General features: G+C 38.4%; 1 protein-coding gene across 2 annotated transcripts; it reads left to right on the top strand.

Moving 5' to 3' along the window:
* Positions 1 to 697: 697 nt before the first annotated feature.
* ACP7 (acid phosphatase 7, tartrate resistant (putative)) lies at positions 698 to 16,826 on the top strand. 2 transcript variants are annotated; one of them, XM_078602289.1, is made up of 14 exons: positions 698 to 820; positions 3,300 to 3,468; positions 3,834 to 4,034; positions 4,246 to 4,428; positions 5,554 to 5,579; positions 5,713 to 5,810; positions 6,989 to 7,051; positions 8,176 to 8,290; positions 9,891 to 10,004; positions 10,157 to 10,223; positions 12,337 to 12,404; positions 13,122 to 13,193; positions 14,180 to 14,317; positions 16,454 to 16,826. In XM_078602289.1, the coding sequence occupies exons 2-14, from the start codon at positions 3,357 to 3,359 to the stop codon at positions 16,517 to 16,519; spliced, it is 1,323 nt and encodes a 440-aa protein (XP_078458415.1). In that variant the 5' UTR covers positions 698 to 820; positions 3,300 to 3,356; the 3' UTR covers positions 16,520 to 16,826. The 2 variants fall into 2 exon arrangements, with proteins under 2 accessions (XP_078458415.1, XP_078458416.1); XM_078602290.1 differs by lacking the exon at positions 698 to 820 and having other exon boundaries at positions 3,219 to 3,468.
* Positions 16,827 to 17,611: the final 785 nt, after the last annotated feature.

Raw genomic sequence — 17,611 nt, forward strand, 5'->3', positions numbered from 1 at the left:
AGCCCATTTGAACTTAAAGGACGATAAGTGCATTGATATGTATTGGCTTAATAATAAAAGTATGTAATTGAGTATAATATTTCACATTCCCTGCAGTAAATATCGGGTGAAATGTTTTATGGCAGATAAAATAATAATTGTATTTGTATTCTTTGGGTCTTTCTGTAAAGTCATGGAGATAGGTTCAAAGAAAATAACAAAAAAACTACTAATTGTATCACTAAAATGTAGCAACCTCAATTGTGTCACCAGAACGCAGACGATGCACACTTTTTTTTATTACACGCCTTTATTTAACTCACTCTGTTGTATCCTCAACTCTGTCTGTTGTCTATCCTCAAATATTGTAACTAAATTTTAACCCACTTCCGAATGGCGTGTCGACTGCGAACTTGGTATACGTATCTCATACTGATGACAATACCATATTCTATCATTTAAAATAAATAAATAATTTTTCACCAATCTTTTTTACATTTTATGTTTTGGCTTGGGTCTAATTGTCCACACTCAACTCACGTTGGCTGTAAATCAGCACAGTCCCTTACGTTATAGCAAGCTTCGGGGCCATTTTCTGGAGTCGTGGAGTTCTGCCATTACTCGTACCGGTACATTTCATTAAAGCGTGTTTTTAAAAAAAGCATTTTAAAAATATTACTTATTTATGTGTCAATTTACCAATGTTGCCGTACTCGGCATTTTACAAACGCGTTCAGTCTTGGCAGCACGGGCTGCCGTACGTAAACAAACGTCCACGTGACTTCTTGATCGGTGGCCTTCCCGGGTTGGGAGTTGTCGCTCCATCCTCGTCGGCACCGCGGTAACGTTCAGGGAACGTCGCGGCTCGGACCCACACGGATTTAGCCGCTTAAAGCGTAACGAAGTGGACTTTTAAACGAAACTAAAACAAGAGTTCTCACTCGCTCTCATACCTGTCAACCCATAGGGTTTACTCCGCATTCTTGTACGGGGAAGTTGGGTTTTGAAGTCCACACGGCGCATGGTCGTATTTGTGTTTCTCCCTTGTGATGGGAATTTGTAGGTTGAACATTGAGATTTATTAGGGCACGGGGTGATAAATAATGTCTGAATTGGTCTGTAATAAGGTAGGCACTGATAAGGGGTTGACGGGTGTAGCGGTGAGTGCAGTAGTGGTGATTGTCTTATTTGTTTGGGTTTCTCCCTTGTGATGGGACTTTGAAAGATGAACGTTGAGATGTATAAGGGCACGGGGTGACCAATAATGTCTGAATTGTTTTGTGATAAGCTAGGCACTGATACGAGGTTGACAGATATGCGCTCCCTTGAAAAGTAAAGCGATGTCTTGTCGCCGCTCGGTGGCTCTCATAGCAAAGCCTCGGCCTTGTTGTTTCTGTTCTCTTTAATAAGGATTCATGTCTGCATAAATGTGTTAATGCAGACATGAAAAGGGGCAAAACCCTATTATATTTTGGTACTGGCAAAGGAGGTCTAATGATCTGTTCTCTTTGTTCGCTTGTTTTTTTCATCCGTAGAGGTTTTTGGGGTTAGATCTCGTAAATATAAATGTGTCGTTAAACCCACCACCACCCGACACAGCCAATTAGTAAGGTTTCTCACGTACGCATCACATGCCAATTCATGACTAGCACAACAGCACACCGGTGTGTTGGAGGGCAACTCGAAAACATTTGAGTTTTGTTGATCTTAAAGCCGCTAGACTCTAGCTCACACAAGCCCGTTATAGTTGCGTGTGTAGATTGTGTGTATCGGGCTTTTTCCGACACCCTAGTTTTGAAGCTTGGTTCATTGGGGAGGGAAAATAGACGTGGCGAGTTGACGTCCAAAGCGCGTGTGAATATCGCGCTCTGTTGACTGCACCATCAGCTCCGAAGTGAACGTCTCGTTGCATCGGCATCACAAGAGCGTTGTGGCAGGGCCCTTGGTCTTGACCTACCAGTTTTCTTCCCCTAATGAACCTCGAGTGGCACGGTATAGGATCGGATCTACTATATTTTATAAGGTTGTTTCTGTCTTGAATGTATCGAATTATAGTATCTGTAATTCTAACGTATGTAGTAAGTTGCCAGTGTGTGTCTGTCGAGCTGGATGGTGTTATATATATTTTGTCCAGAATATGACGGGAGAGATAACCACATTATTGTATTACGATGAGTCAGTCAGTCGTGCTCTTAAACACAGCAAGTGGTGTAAGGTGAAAAGTTAATGAAGAAACCAGTATCAAAAAAATCTTGTTTTTCTCTCCAGAGCACCTGATTGAAGTTCCACGTTTCTATGGCTCGAAACCAATTGTTCATACACACAAAATACCGCTTTTCTGTGCTGTTCGAGTGACGTTTATATTTCACATTCTGAGTCGGAGCACACAACAATCTCTGTTGCTAATCTTTTTATTTCTCCGGAACCATTTCATGTTCCTGTGGCGATGGGCCAACAGCTGTGACTGCACCAAGTGACGCTGTTTGCAATTCCCTCCACCCCGGTGATGTGACGGAGATGATTACTACAGGATCACGAGACGTCCAATGTTTTCATGATAGGACCCCGTGTATCTTTACTGCACCAGCCATGCGACCTGTCAAGTGGTGCTGTTGTCATTTTCGTTGATCACTTAACCCTTACCGGCATTTCACATCTCGAATTTGCAATCATTTACTCACTTTCCCGACATTTAGGTTATACCGACCTTGTAATGCTAGTGCATTACAATTATATTACAGAATAGGACATTTAATTGTGAAGAAATAATTGACCCCTTACAATTGGATAGGAACATCTTAATTTGATATTTCCAATGGAAAGACAATGTTTTGTTTTAATGAAGGACTCTTTGTACTTTTAACACACCAACTATTTGACCTGTCAAAGTGATAAGTCATTTTTATCAAATAAAAAGCGGGAATTTTGATGATCATGTAACCCTGATCAGGATTTTACCTCCCGACTAATTATTTAACTCACTTTCCTGCCATCTAGGTTATACAGTGGAATTTATCTGATTTATAATTCTGGGATATCATTTACCCTTTACAATTGAGAAGGGAAAGTGAAATATGATATTGGCAGTGGAAAGGCACGTCACATGATGAGGTGAATTGTTGAGTTAATATGCATTGTATGCAAGTGTTAAGTCACTTGTTTGGATAGTTATTTATACCAGTTGCAAACATGATGCTGTTAAACAATTGAAGACTCTGCATTTCATCAATCATCCTTTTGTATAAGCCACTCTCAACACTAACGTTTATTACATCTTAACGTGCCCCTCGTTTTTATCCAAATGTCAATCCCTCCTTAAGATCTACCACATTTAAAGCCGGTTTCTGGCACAACGAGGAACTGGTGAGAGAAAGAAAATGGATGGAACAATGTGGATGTGCGGTGCGCTGCTGATGATGCTGGCTGTGACCAGCAAAGGGGACCATCCAATCGGATTCCAGCCAGAACAAATGCACTTGTCTTCTACCGGTACGTGACAGAAAACACGGCTCCGTTAATGTTCTTGCAAGCCATAGAACCACTTGGAGGTAAAGCAGACACAATTGTCACACGGTTTTTAAGGCCAGATTATTTACAGGTGTCAGTTTGCAACAAAAATATAAGTACAGTACAATATGTATGTTGAACTTCTTTAGCACCGTACGTAGACAACAATTATGTGTAACACCATTATGAAACCATAGTGAATATACACAATGAGTAAACTGTCTTATATTACATATAGTTGTAAATAATATTTAATTCTATATTTCACGTGCCACGATTTAAGGTCAAATGATATTACACATCTTAAGGTATATATATAAAAAATAAGGCTGTTATTTTCTTCACAGGGAACCCACGCTCCATCATGGTGACATGGGTGACGACCAATAAAACGGACTCGATCGTTGAGTATTCGCGCTTTGGATCCAAGCTCTTTGGGCTGAAGGCCATTGGAAGCAGCACTATCTTTACAGATGGGGGAGTTGAGAAGCGTTTCATGTACATCCACCGGGTCCTCATCAAAGAGCTGGATCCTGGAGCACAATATGGTTTGTTCACCACAGAACCCAACATGTTAAATATTCAAAATGTACATTTCCCCTACCTTTCTAATGCTGTATGACTCACGGATCAATATGAATTCCTTTGCTCAGCATCTACCTTCACCCACACCTCCGATTAGCATGGTTGGCTACGTACGGTGCGAAAGAAGTTCAACATACATACTGATAGCAATGGTTTGTGTTTTGTGTGTGACAGTCTACCACTCTGGGAGCACAGATGGCTGGAGTGATATGTTCTTTTTTTCGGCCATGCGGGAGGGGTCTGACTGGAGTCCCCAACTTGCTGTCTTTGGAGACATGGGTAACGAGAACCCACAATCCCTAGCTCGCCTGCAGAAGGAGACTCAGATGGGCATGTATGACGCCATACTGCACGTCGGTAAGGAGTTACTGAGTTGTAAAAAAAAAAAAATAGTGGTTAATTATTTATTTACTTTGTTATGATTTTTGTTAATGCATGCAGCCACTCATTTATTCACGTGTCTTATTCAATTATTTACACTTTAATATGCATGGGTTTTTTGGGGCTCAAATTGGCAGCTTAAATAAAGGGGGAAGTCAATGTATGGTCTTTGTAACATTTTGTCTTACTTAACAATAATTAAATATAATACTGTCATTTCTGTGTAAATAAAGTATTTTCAACGTGGAATATCTTTACAGTATCATCCTTGTAGTTTATCCAAATTAAATTGGAATATTCTGCTGTAAGACACAAAGTATGTTTTGTCAATAAAAATGTGCATAAATATAATACTTTTCAAATAGTAAAATCTTCAACAAATCACAGTATATTCTGGAAAATGCTTATCTGAATGTAATGTTGGTTACCTTTCTAAATATATGATAAAGTTAGGTGACAATTTATGTTGCTGTATTGTATTCATATACTGAAGAGAGGTCCATATTATTGCATTCTCCAAAAAAGATGAGTAAAACTAAATGTCGTAAATCGGAATGGTATTTTCCACTAATTTAATACTATAAATAAGGGACGTGTTTCAGAAAGTCACGCTAACTCTTGTCAGTTTTCACAATGCAAAATTACTAATAATAAACAACAAATATGACATTGATTGAATAATAATAATACATTTAAAACTAAAATTATTAACCTTTCCAGGGCACTCACCAAAAAGAATCTGCATTTTGGAATGATTGGAAAGGTGATGTGGAGCCATTATTGTTGCACTGTAGGGATGCCGTGATGCTGTCGCGGGTGGATGACGAAGCCTCCCAGGTCCTTAATGTTTGAGCTCATGGCTGGTGCCATGTGAAATTTCGTTCACGCTGAAATTCGATTTCGTTAATAGAAAAGTGTCCTTAATTTGTCAAGTGCTGAAATGCAAAATTTAATAAAAACGAACGTTTCTAAGGGATACCTGTAGTGCAAATTACAAGACACTGCGACATTGACGTTCTTTATTTTGCCTGTTTTATGAAAGTATTTTTTTAATTATAAACATGTAATTGTTATTTTTTGTTTTTTCTTTGTACTTTTTAGGTGATTTTGCTTACGATATGGATGAGGTAGGGAGATATGTATGATTGACCATGCTTTAACTTTCTTTTTTGCCCATGTATTTGTCTATTTGTCTTGTAAATCTCAACATCCACAGCTATAATTGTCCCGTTGACTGGATTCATTTTTATCTTATTTCAGGACAATGCCAGGATTGGAGATGAATTCATGAGACAGATTGAATCCATCGCGGCCTATGTACCCTACATGACATGTCCTGGAAATCACGAGAATGCATAGTAAGGTCAACCAATCTGGTCTTTTGCAGCATGTAACATTATTAATGCACAATGTTCCTCACGGAGTCCATACCTCTGCCATGCACTTTCAGCTTCTGTCACTCCATACATTTATGTGTATTGTCTCTCAATGCTCCATCCATCCAGCTCTATACTTTCTCTCTCTGGTTTTCTCCATAAATCTCTGTCTCTGCTTCAATAACTCCGCGCCTATGATGGCTCTCCACACATCTCCCACTCCACTTGACTCGATGGTCACTAATGATGCATTATAACGAGCACGTCGTAGCAGCCACATTATTTAGTGCTGGGCCATATGGACAGAAGTGAAGCCATGCGGAGTGTGGGGATGTGTGAAACGAGAGAAGTGGAGACTTCACACTGTAGATGTTTTGATTGAGAGAAGCAGGGACACAGCATGGAGATAAATGGAGTATTGGCCAAAGATCAGTGGGCACACTGCACAGATACATTGAGAGTAGCAATGTGTCAATATGACCTTAACTAATGCGGAGCCACAGAAGAGCATGCATCATGGTTTTTGAAACTCCGCAACATAAGAAAAAGGTAGAAAAGTATTAAAAATGGTTTGACTACAGAATTCTTAACAATACTTGTGAAAAACATGGGGATGATTGTTGCAGGAAAATGTTACATTATATCAATGTGGATGTGAGACCTACATGAATTGATAAGTGCAGATATAACTGAGAAACGGGAACGTGATAGCAAGGTTGTATGCTTTAAATTCATGCTTGAAAATTCAAGAACTTATTTTACCTGGCGGAAAAGCATTCACACCAGCAGCTTGCCGTTTTGATCCGTTCAGACTTAAATAATGCTTGAACTTAGTGCTATTTTTTAATTCGCATGTTCATATAAAAAATCCATAGTGTTCATATAAAAAAAAATCCATTTTATGGGATGTTACTATCACATCTAAATCCAATCGTTTATCATGTCCTCACATGACTAGGCATACTCAAGTCATTGTTAGAACTGTGAACAATGTTTATAACAATGGTACATTTGTATAATACGTATGTATCACATGATACATTTGTAATTATTTTACCTGGAGACTTGGCTGTGTTTTCATGTTAAAGATCCTGTATTGTTAAAAACTTTTTTGTTTAATTAAATTTCTGACTTTTAAACTGTTTCCTATTGCCTTACAGCAATTTTTCAAATTACAGAAATCGGTTTTCCATGCCTGGAAACACAGAAGGCCTCTGGTACAGGTGAGAAATTGCAGTCATGGACATTTCCCTCTGTCGCAAAATAATCTGAAAGTGCTAGTCATCACAAGGGCATATGATCTGTTGGACAGGACACCTATTTCAGTGACTTGAGATTGATTGCAGTTAACAAAGGTTGATTTCTCCATAATATTAATTCGACCTTAGTCTAGATACAAACAATCCCCCTCCCATTTGCTCCCAAACAGTAAGCCCAGACACTAATTCGTCTACGTTCTATTTACGTAAAATATATTGGAATGGTTTTTGTGATTTTTTTTTGTACCATTTAAGTAATAGGCAACAATTGTTCGTATAAAAATGAAACAGTTGAAAATAAAAGAGCAATTCTGTAAAATTGTGAAAGCAATTCTGCACGTTTCAGCCACATTAATGATAATGTAGATACCACTTGTAATTGAATGGCGAGAGGGTGGTGAGGTGCATTGCCACAGCAATCGGCGTGCGGCATGATGAACATAGCAATTCTGGGTTTCTGATGCGTATTTCATAGAAAGTCACGTTCACTTATTTAAAGATATCTTCTTTGGGTACATTTAAAGATTGCTTTTTATGATCAATGTTTTTTCTAAGCACTCAATCCTCTTTATTGCTCACCTCTTCATGTCACCATTCTGAACCAATTCCACCTTTGGTAGTTACCCAGATATACATACCCTGTATTTTCTGTTAAAGCCCTCCACCACTTTTCTTTTTGTTCAGTGACTTTTACATAACATGTAACTTTAACCCTTCTTTCATCTTTGTTAAGTTCAATAATTTCCTTGATTTTCTATAGTTCATGACATCACATTGGTTTTCAAATGCGCATGAGAAGATACATGATGAAAGAATTCACCATCTTATATTACTAATGACTTTGTCACTACAATTATGCCATGTTCACTACCACTTCTTTCGTACATTTCATCAGGGTTTAATCTTGAAAAACATAGTTTGAGACATAGTTACCGAAACGTATAATTTCGAGTAAGGTGTTGACAACATGATTCAATAACACATTTATGTTTTAACAAGGTTGTGAAAAAGTACTTTACACTTTGAGCAATACGTATTCAGCCATGTCTTAAACCAGCAATAATGTATTACTCCATTCTTTTGGACAGCTGGAACATTGGTCCTGCACACATCATCTCCATCAGCACAGAGGTGTATTATTATACAGACTATGGCCTGGACCTTCTGCTTAAGCAATATGAGTGGCTCAAGAAGGATCTAGAGGTAATTGCATAGCTGTTAACTTGATTATGCCTTATTATCGCTTCATTTTTGACATAATAGGATCACCTTGACTTGGGTTATTGCCATGCATATTCGGTGGCGTTTTCTTACGCAGTCGTAGAATTGATTGGATTTGTTGATGTGACTCAGGGGAAGCTTGCATTACGGTGATGTTAATTAAGCTAATGTAATTGGTTATGATAATGTCGAAGATACGCACCAATTAACACTCCCTAATACATTTTAGCATTGCAAAATTGTTTTGTTAGGATGTGGGATATTAACTGAGGGATCAAAGGTTCAATTATGCAATTGTAGTTTTATGTTTTGACTGTGCCACGTTCCTTTTAAATCAATATCTAGCTCTGATCGATGAACGAGAGAGCAGTCATTAAATTAAAGTACCATTTATTCAATGACCTTTAATATTCCGCATTGTTGAGTGCCTCAGCAAGTGGTTTCCATGGTGCACTTGCCTGCTGTGGCCAAAATGCTCAATGTTAATTGCATTGATGAAAACCTGCTCTTTCATCCGCATTTCTTTGGTTAACGCTTCACATTTCAAACAAAAAATCTGGAACTGGCTGCTCTTTTCCTGTTTATCTCTTGATTCCAAGCTGTGTTGATTTGTGACAGAAAACCATAGGTTGTTGGGAAAAAAACGATATAGGTTATGGAGACATTGTGCACATTTTATAGAACTAAATAAAAAGAGTGGCTTATTCCATATGACCTGGGAGCTTTCCCCTATTTTCATACTGTGTAGAGCCATGGTTCCTTTTGCAGGTGTGACATCTAGAACATCATCATCTTCACGTGGGAAGTGGTTTTTCTCCTGTGGTATGTGATTAAAACAATTATATAGTCATTAAAGAATCAGGACCAGCAACGAAGCAAAATGATGGAACCTGTGTACTCAATGTTTTCACAAATTAAATGGAATGATGCGTCAATCGTGCTTTCTAAAATGGATTTAATACTGATACGAAGAATTACAGAGCCATTCACCTACCATTACACTCGCATTTATTTGTAACTGATCATAAGGAACAAAAATTGGCATTTTAGAGTCCAACCAACCATGTGAGTAAGGTGGATGTAGGAAATGTTTTCTATGTACACAGTCAGATCCAAGCCACACCTGTACCCCTCCCAGTTGCCAGAACATGTTCCCTGGACAGAAGCATCCTTCACTGCTGTCCAGATAAGGAACTGCCGCGCTAAACACATTGTCGGCTAATTCAACGATTTTGGTCTTGGGGCCTTCAAATGCCGAGCACATGGACATCTCCTAACTGCATCACATGCCTTGTAGGACTGAGACTTTGAGCTGCAGTGAACCAATTATCATACCGATGTACTAATATCTGCTATGTCTGTTGTTCACAATTGTACCCAATAAAAAAAATTAAATACATATTAAATGGCATTGCCATGGGGAGGCCTCCAGCCACTCTATAACAGTCTTCTGATTAAAACAAAAGTTTATTGATGCATAGGTTGTATATTTCAGTGAATCTCTCACCAGATAGAAATGTAGCAATTATACACACATATAGCTTTGTGTCTTGAATAATCTTTAATGTGTTTTAATAACCAGGAGGCCAGCTTGCCAGAGAACAAAAAACAGACTCCTTGGATCATCACAATTGGACATCGGCCCATGTACTGCTCCAACAATGATACCGATGACTGCAAGACATTCAACAGCCGGGTGAGAATTGAATAGAATATTTTGAAAAATCTGTTGTAAATTTTTTTAAAAAATAATATTATCCAACTTTCGTGTGAAATATTAATATATTTTCTTGTTTAAAGATAGACATCAATAAAACACAATAATATGGTCTGGTATTAAATTCATAGGTCCGGACGGGATTCAACTCCAGCTCAGGAGTGATGCCTGGCTTGGAGAAACTTTTCTTCATATATGGTAAGACAAAAACACGTAATGAATGACTGACTTGCAATATAAGTGTTTGTTTCATTTAGGGATGTAACTTCGAAATACAATTTGTAATTCATTATGATACATGGTACAGCCCTTGTTTCCATCCACTGTTGTATGAGGGCCTCCCCAACACCATGGGCGATGTAGGACCCTATTTCACCACGTGGTTCAGTGTGGGGTGGTGAAGGTGGGGAGCATAAATGTGCATGTTTTAAATACAGGCATACCTCTTATAGCGCTCAGGATGCGTTCTTGATAAACGGAGCACTCTACGAAACAGCGCAATAGGAAGTCATAACATTATTCCAATGGAGAAGCATACCTCTTATAGCGCTCAGGATGCGTTCTTGATAAACGGAGCACTCTACGAAACAGCACTATAGGAAGTCATTATAACATTATTCCAATGGAGAAGCATTACTGACAGTGAAATGTTTTTACCTATGATTGATATGTGAGGGCTTGATTGGACTATCGGTAATAGCCTTAATAATGATACTGTACACATTCTAAATGTATTAAAGCATTTATAAATAACATTACTATTAATGATGACAAAAAATACAAAGTTTCGTACTCACCACAGGGCATTTGGTCGGGGCTTGCCGTAAGATTAATTATCGTCTGCCGTAAACACACATTCTGCAGGAAGCGATACTAACCAATGAGATTACTCGATCCATGGATCGCTTGCCATTGAATCGATGCAGTGATTAACCCTCGACGAATCGATACTCTAACTTCGTTGTTGGTTCGATTTTGAGCAGAATCGATAAAATAGACATCTCGATTTAGGTTCCACAAGACCATATACAGTGATACCTCGGTTCACGAACTGAATTCGTGAACTGACTCTGGTCGCGAACCGAATTGGTCGTGAACCGAGGCACATTTTCCCATAGGGTTCAATGTAAATCCGGTTAATCCGTTCTGACCTTTTTTTTTGGTTTTTGAAGCACAAAAATATGAAACAAATTACAATACACATTAGTACTGTACAATATAGTAATGTATAAAGAGAGAACACTAACCTTGCTTGAGATGACTTCAGTAAGCACTCAAACGGGTGAACTGTACAATACAGTAAGTACAGTATTGTACAGTACAGTAGTACAGTACTGTATGTGCTAAAAAGCAAAAAGTCACTGAAAGTGTCTTCACAGTACTCACAGTACTTCTTTCTGCGTCTCTTCTTCTCTCCACGATCTTCCTACAGGAAGTCACGACCATGTGACAGCCTGGAAATAGCATTAAAATGGCCGCGGCTTTTGTTCGTGAACCGAAGCGGAGTTCGTGAACCGGAGCATATTTTTATGAACTTTTCTGTTCGTGAACCGAGTTGTTCGTGAACAGAAGCGTTCGTGAACCGAGGTATCACTGTATTGGCAAAGACACGCCCTTACGGGCAATGCCATGCCTGCTTTCTTTCATATAAGGGCTAATCCAGACAGGAATTTTCCTCCAGGACAAAGAGCGTTGTAAGGAAACGGCGTTATAAGAGGCAGCGCCATAAGAGGTATTCCTGTACAGTACAATTCGTTATGCTGCACTGCCCTCTGCTGCTCACCACGTAGCCCTGCAGCCCGATGTCAACCTGCTTGTGCGCAATGATCATCCGTGGAGACTAACCATGCTCGACCTTGCTTTGCTTCTGAGATCTGGCAAGATCGAGTACATTCTGGGTGATTTGGTCATAGACAGCGTATTAATAATTGGATTTTTTTTTAAATGAGTCCCAAGAAATCTAGTTATGTCTTGGTCACTTTGGTTAATATTTCACTGCCTGATGAATGTTAATTCAAATAGTTATATTCATGATTTTTTTTTAGCTGGAGATGCAGCCTCACTGTTTGAGTATTTTTTTGACACAAATGGTATATATTTCTAGATGTTGATTTGAAGCTTTCGTGACTGCAGGAATCCATATTCTTTGGTCCTTTCGGTAAAGTCACGTAGGTATTGTGATTTATTTTATTTTATACCTACGTGACTTTACCGAAAGAACCAAAGAGTATTTCTAGATGGTCTGTTTTGGAAGGGTAGCTGTTGACTAATGCTGCTGTTTACTTGTTGCTTATATTGTCTGCACATGAAGGTGTTGATATTGAGTTTTGGGCTCATGAGCATTCTTACGAGAGGCTGTGGCCAATCTATGACTACAAGGTAAGAGAAAAAAACTCTTTTGTTTCTATATTGGAGTTTATTTAAATTGTTAATATAAAACCAGCATCAATCCCCCGGCGGTGAGATTCCACACACGTTATTACTGTTAACGTCTAAATCCTTTGAATATTACAATAAAAATAATTTTCACCAAAATTGTCATTCCACGCAGCTCTGCTTAAACTTTGTTGACTGATATTGACTAGGACAGCTATGTACGAATGTATTTTACTTTGTTAATACATTTCGAGAGCTTGGAGCAGAAACTGCTTTTTCGTGATTGACAGTAACATTACCAGGCAGCTGGTGAAAACCATCCTGTGAAGACTTATGGGGTCTGTCTCACCTGATGATTGTAACGTGGGTGATATCCAGTGATTGCATCTCAAGTTGCCTATTAACCCGGCACATGAAAGCCCTTGGAGTGCAACTGTGTTTAATGAATGACTTTAATTAGGACACCTTCATTGAACCCTGTAACTGATGTTTTTTTTGTCATTATGCAAATGGTCAGTGTCCTGGAGAGGAAACCCCCCGCCCCCTTCAATTAAGCTTTGCTATTTTTCAAAAAAAAAAAATGCGTGTAATGTGCATAAGGTATGTTGAAAAATTTGATTACCGAGCTGTTTGCAACTCGGGGGAATTATTAACAAAGTGCAAAATTGGAAATAAAAATGTGCCAATGTTTAATTACACATTTCTTAATTGTTTGCCAAGGTTCTCAACGGCAGCAGAGATTTTCCGTATGTGAACCCCAAAGGGCCTGTACATATCATCACAGGCTCTGCGGTATGTAGCTCTTCAGCGATTTTCTCTTTTTTTAATACTGCCTTTAAAGAGTTACATTGTTTATTATTGCACCTGCAGGTGTTACAGCGCTTTTATAAATCCAGGTCACGAGGGTAATTTTGACATTCACTTTAATAGGCGGGTAAATTTGGATTAGTGAAGGGGAATAGAAGCATAAATGTGGGGGAATAGAAGTACAATCCAACAATGGATTTTGCTGCACTGCCATCTGCTTACTACCACATTGTTAAAGCTCACTGACATGAACCTTATAGCGGTACCCTGGGGTACCATAGTACCCCGGCTCTCGCGTAATGCCTGTGATGCATTAATTTTTAGTCTGTTGATGGTCGGCGATGCGGCAATCGACTCATCTCGACGAGCTGTACACGATGCACTCTGGTGCATACGAGCGTTCAGGGTTTCAGCGCAATCATCCTCGCTGCGTTTCGACATCGCGGAGTAGCACTGATTTCGGATTGATTGGTAACCCAGTCACGGAGTAAAGTACACCCCTGTAAACAAAGTGTCCCAGAAATAAATATTTAATTGCCTCGGCCATTTTGTATTACTTGGTACATCGGGGTACCGCCATAAGGATCATACAACAACACGGCTTACATGGCGGTTACCCATCCAAGGACTGTACTATCCAGGATAAATCTTGCTTAGCTGTCTAACTCTGATGAGATTGGGTGCATTCCAGGTAATTGCACCATAGGCATTGTATAGATTATATCATTCATCACCACTTGTTATCCTTTACATCAAATTGCTAATCATCAGCAATGTACTGGTAACAGCAGCATGGGATGAAATGATAGGGAAAATGTTTCTCAAGGGTACATAACAAAGGGTTGGTGTTAATTTCAATCTGTACAAATTGGATAGTGTGTAATTATACCACGAGATGCTTTAATTGTAACCATCGCTATAAACGGGTAAAAGGATGCCTTGACTTCTGTTGATTTGTGTGCACTCAACAGGGATGCAGAGAGAGGGTTGATCCGTTCGTTCCTCATGCTAGAGACTGGAGTGCTTTCAGGAGCTCTGATTACGGATACACACGTTTGAAGATCCAGAATGGCAGCCATGTATACCTGGAGCAGGTGTCCGATGACCAGGTAGGAATCTCACGTTCAGCATGAAATGCAGTAACAGAAATCATTATTTAGTTGAAAAGATTAATAGTTTGGAGCGTGAAAGCATGGCCTGATAGAGGGGGCAATATTAGTTTTTTTTTGTTCAAAGGACTGTAATTATCCTAAAAGCTTTTGTCAAAGTACGAGATAAGCAGTGCAACAACATTTGTGCATCTTTTGCAATCTGCCAGCTTTGATTGTTTTGCACATTGTAATTATAGATCGGATGAACAGTACTAATAATTGACCTTTACAAAATGTGTGCAGGGTGCTGCATAACGAAAAGTGTTTTTAACAAACGCTGAAATGTATAAATTGCCCATCTGACATTATTGACCATTTTCATGCATTGGAACAGTCTTTAATCAATCCTTTCATGAGGAAGCTATGGTGATGTTATGTATTCACAAAGAACTGGGCAGATGACATGAAATATGCACTTCTTCATGGCATATTTCACTCTTTGTAAATGTATCAATGACTAACAAATCCAAAGTGGAGGGAATTGTTCTAATTCTGTGTACTATGAACCCTCCAAACTTAATTTGATTCTCATGCATGGCCAAGATCATTTGCGATTAATATCTGTACCAGCATTGGGCTCCCTCCTCACTAACCTTCATTTCCCAGTGTGGTAAAGTATGGTGAAATACCCTCCATGATCGACATGGTATTTGGAAGCCTTCATCCTGCAGTCGATTGACAAAGGCTTAACAGCTACAGTTAACACATTTCCAAACGATCGTATAATTTAAATAAACAATTGGAGACAACATGCCTCTCTCCCATATTTAGCTCCAACATTAAAGGAAAAATATGGTTTACATATTTCATTAGCATTGATTTAATACGAACAAACTGGACTATTTTCAGCATTGAATGTCTCCATCAGCAGCCAGGCTTGCTTAAACTGCACCTCCGATTAGCACAGTTGGCTACGTACGGTGCAAAAGAACTTCAACATAAAACATACAACCAATGCTGATGAACTGCCCGGTGTTTAAAGGCCATGATCCTTTCTGTTAGGAATGGATCCGAGTTAAGTCAAAACTATATTAGAAATAATAATAATAATTAAGCATTGTTATGGAGATTGTCAGTAACAAAATAAATAAGATGGCATAATGCCTTCTTCCCATATTTGTCTGTCGACATGAAGCAAATCTTAAGTTTTTTAAATCTTATTTTCAGAAAAAAGGTCTTCCCGTTGAGATATGCACTCCCAAAAGGCAGTGCAGCCAATTGGATGTGGAAACATAAGTTCGTTCTTATGCAGAGAGACACATGTGGGGAGAGGGAATTATATAAGAATGGGTTTTACCCTTTCTGGCAATGACACAGTTGTGTTAAGATGTTAAAACACAAAACTGAAACCTTTTGCAAGTAATCCTGTCTGCATTAACCACATATACTTGCGGTGAACATGAAAACAAAAAAACTTATTCTTATATTTTGATAATGGCAGGGGGGTTCCCATGATGTAGCTGCTCACCCCGGGCTCTCAATGTTCTGATCGTGGCATTGTCTTTGTGCTGTGTTCGCCTTTTAGCGTCTTCTGGTCTAACACTGTTTGAGACGAGGCTCAAAAGAAAGCTGTCTCTGGTGTTGACCAATCCGTTTCAAAGAGAATGCATCATATAATATCAGAGCACGGTGTTTTTTTTACATGTTCACCACAAGTGTATGTGGTTGATGCAGACATGATTCCTTGAAAAAGGTTTCAGTTTGGTGTTTTAACATTTTAACACCTGTGTTATTGCCAGAAAGGGTTAAACCTATGCTTATGTCTTGATAATGGCAAAGGAGGTCCCATGAAGAAGGAAATATATCTGCTTATTTATGTTACATTCTCTGCAGTGACACTAAATGATTGAGACATTATGTAATATTTAAAAGTTCAACTGTTTATGTGTGTTTTGAGTCACATACTTGATGCACATAGTATCAGAAGCATTTTTAAATAACTCGTGGAGAGGCAATTATATTATTGATTGCAGTGCAATGATTTTCATTTAGCTTCTGTGCTGCACGGTCTGGCCACGTGATTCCATTAGAATGATATTTTCCATGATGATGGCAAAGAGGCTTTTAATTGTTCGCTATTGTTCTTGTTTATAGAGTGGCAAGGTGATTGACAGTATGTGGCTCATCAAAGAAAATCACGGCGTTGCAGCATGGGTTTGAACTTGCAGAGATGAAAAAAAACAACCAAGATGCACCATCACAATTGATTGATATGCTACTTAGTAATTGTTATTTTTAAAAAGTGTGATTAATTTTTAATAATGCAATTTTTATGCAAGTATGCACTTTATAAAGAAATGCAAATTATCACTTTACAGCATGTTTAATGTTGCTGAAGTAATGTTTTACGTGTACATTTTCACAAGCAATATATATGCACAGATATCTGTCAATGCACTGCTGCATGGATGTGTACATTTTACTGCTTACAATTTTGCAAATGTATTAATAAAATAAATTCACAGCAGACTGACCATTGTGTCTTTTCTAAATGTGTCTATTGGTGTGTTACCTAAACGTTTATCTAAATGATGGAGAAAACTCTAAAGAATATATTATAATGTAGAACATTTTCATAACACGAGGATACGTTATGCAATGTCCAACAGTGTTAAAGATACGGAAATCACATATCTACTTACTACCATAATATAATTTTGTTATATTTCCTGGGTTATCATTTAAGATTTATGAAGTTTCTTTTGGTTGCTCCAAATTCATACTTTTTGTGGTCCTTGATTTATATTAATTTATTATATAAATGGTCTTCTTGGTCTGTAAAAGTCTTTGCAAACGTTTTATCTGGATCGTCCCTGGACTTACCGTAATAAGTGCGTACTCACTCGTAACTAGTAACAGGTGCAAACGACACACTAAACATCCATTGGAGAACACTTCACATCCCTGCAATTTTCTCAAGGATATTGATAAGCAGATGGTGTGAAAATGAAAAGCAAAGCTCAACTTTTGCCCCACAACATGTGAATGTTTCAAATATGATAAGGCTGCATTTTCATCTTGATATAAGTGTTATTTACCCAATGCAACTAAATGTCATATCAACATCTAGTTATATTCGAGAATATTCCTTCTATGTATGTGCCTTGAGCACAGAACAGCACAAAATGTCCAACCATTGCCACAAATATATAACGATAGAATACATTGGGAACGATATATTTGTTGTGTGATACATCACTTCAAAAAGCAATGCATTACTGCGTTAGAGGTTTAATATGAAAACTATTTTGT

This window comes from Lampetra planeri, chromosome 18 (genome assembly GCF_965212315.1).
Source record: "Lampetra planeri chromosome 18, kcLamPlan1.2.h2, whole genome shotgun sequence".
In the NCBI taxonomy this organism is placed as follows: Eukaryota; Metazoa; Chordata; class Hyperoartia; order Petromyzontiformes; family Petromyzontidae; genus Lampetra; species Lampetra planeri.

What these genes read in the sequence shown, in the direction of transcription:
- ACP7 (XM_078602289.1), top strand. Translation starts at nt 3,357, where the DNA reads ATGGATGGAACAATGTGGATGTGCGGTGCGCTGCTGATGATGCTGGCT. An exon ending in GGCCAATCTATGACTACAAG is followed by an intron (nt 12,405 to 13,121) that starts GTAAGAGAAAAA and finishes TTGTTTGCCAAG; the next exon opens with GTTCTCAACGGCAGCAGAGA. An exon ending in ATATCATCACAGGCTCTGCG is followed by an intron (nt 13,194 to 14,179) that starts GTATGTAGCTCT and finishes TGCACTCAACAG; the next exon opens with GGATGCAGAGAGAGGGTTGA.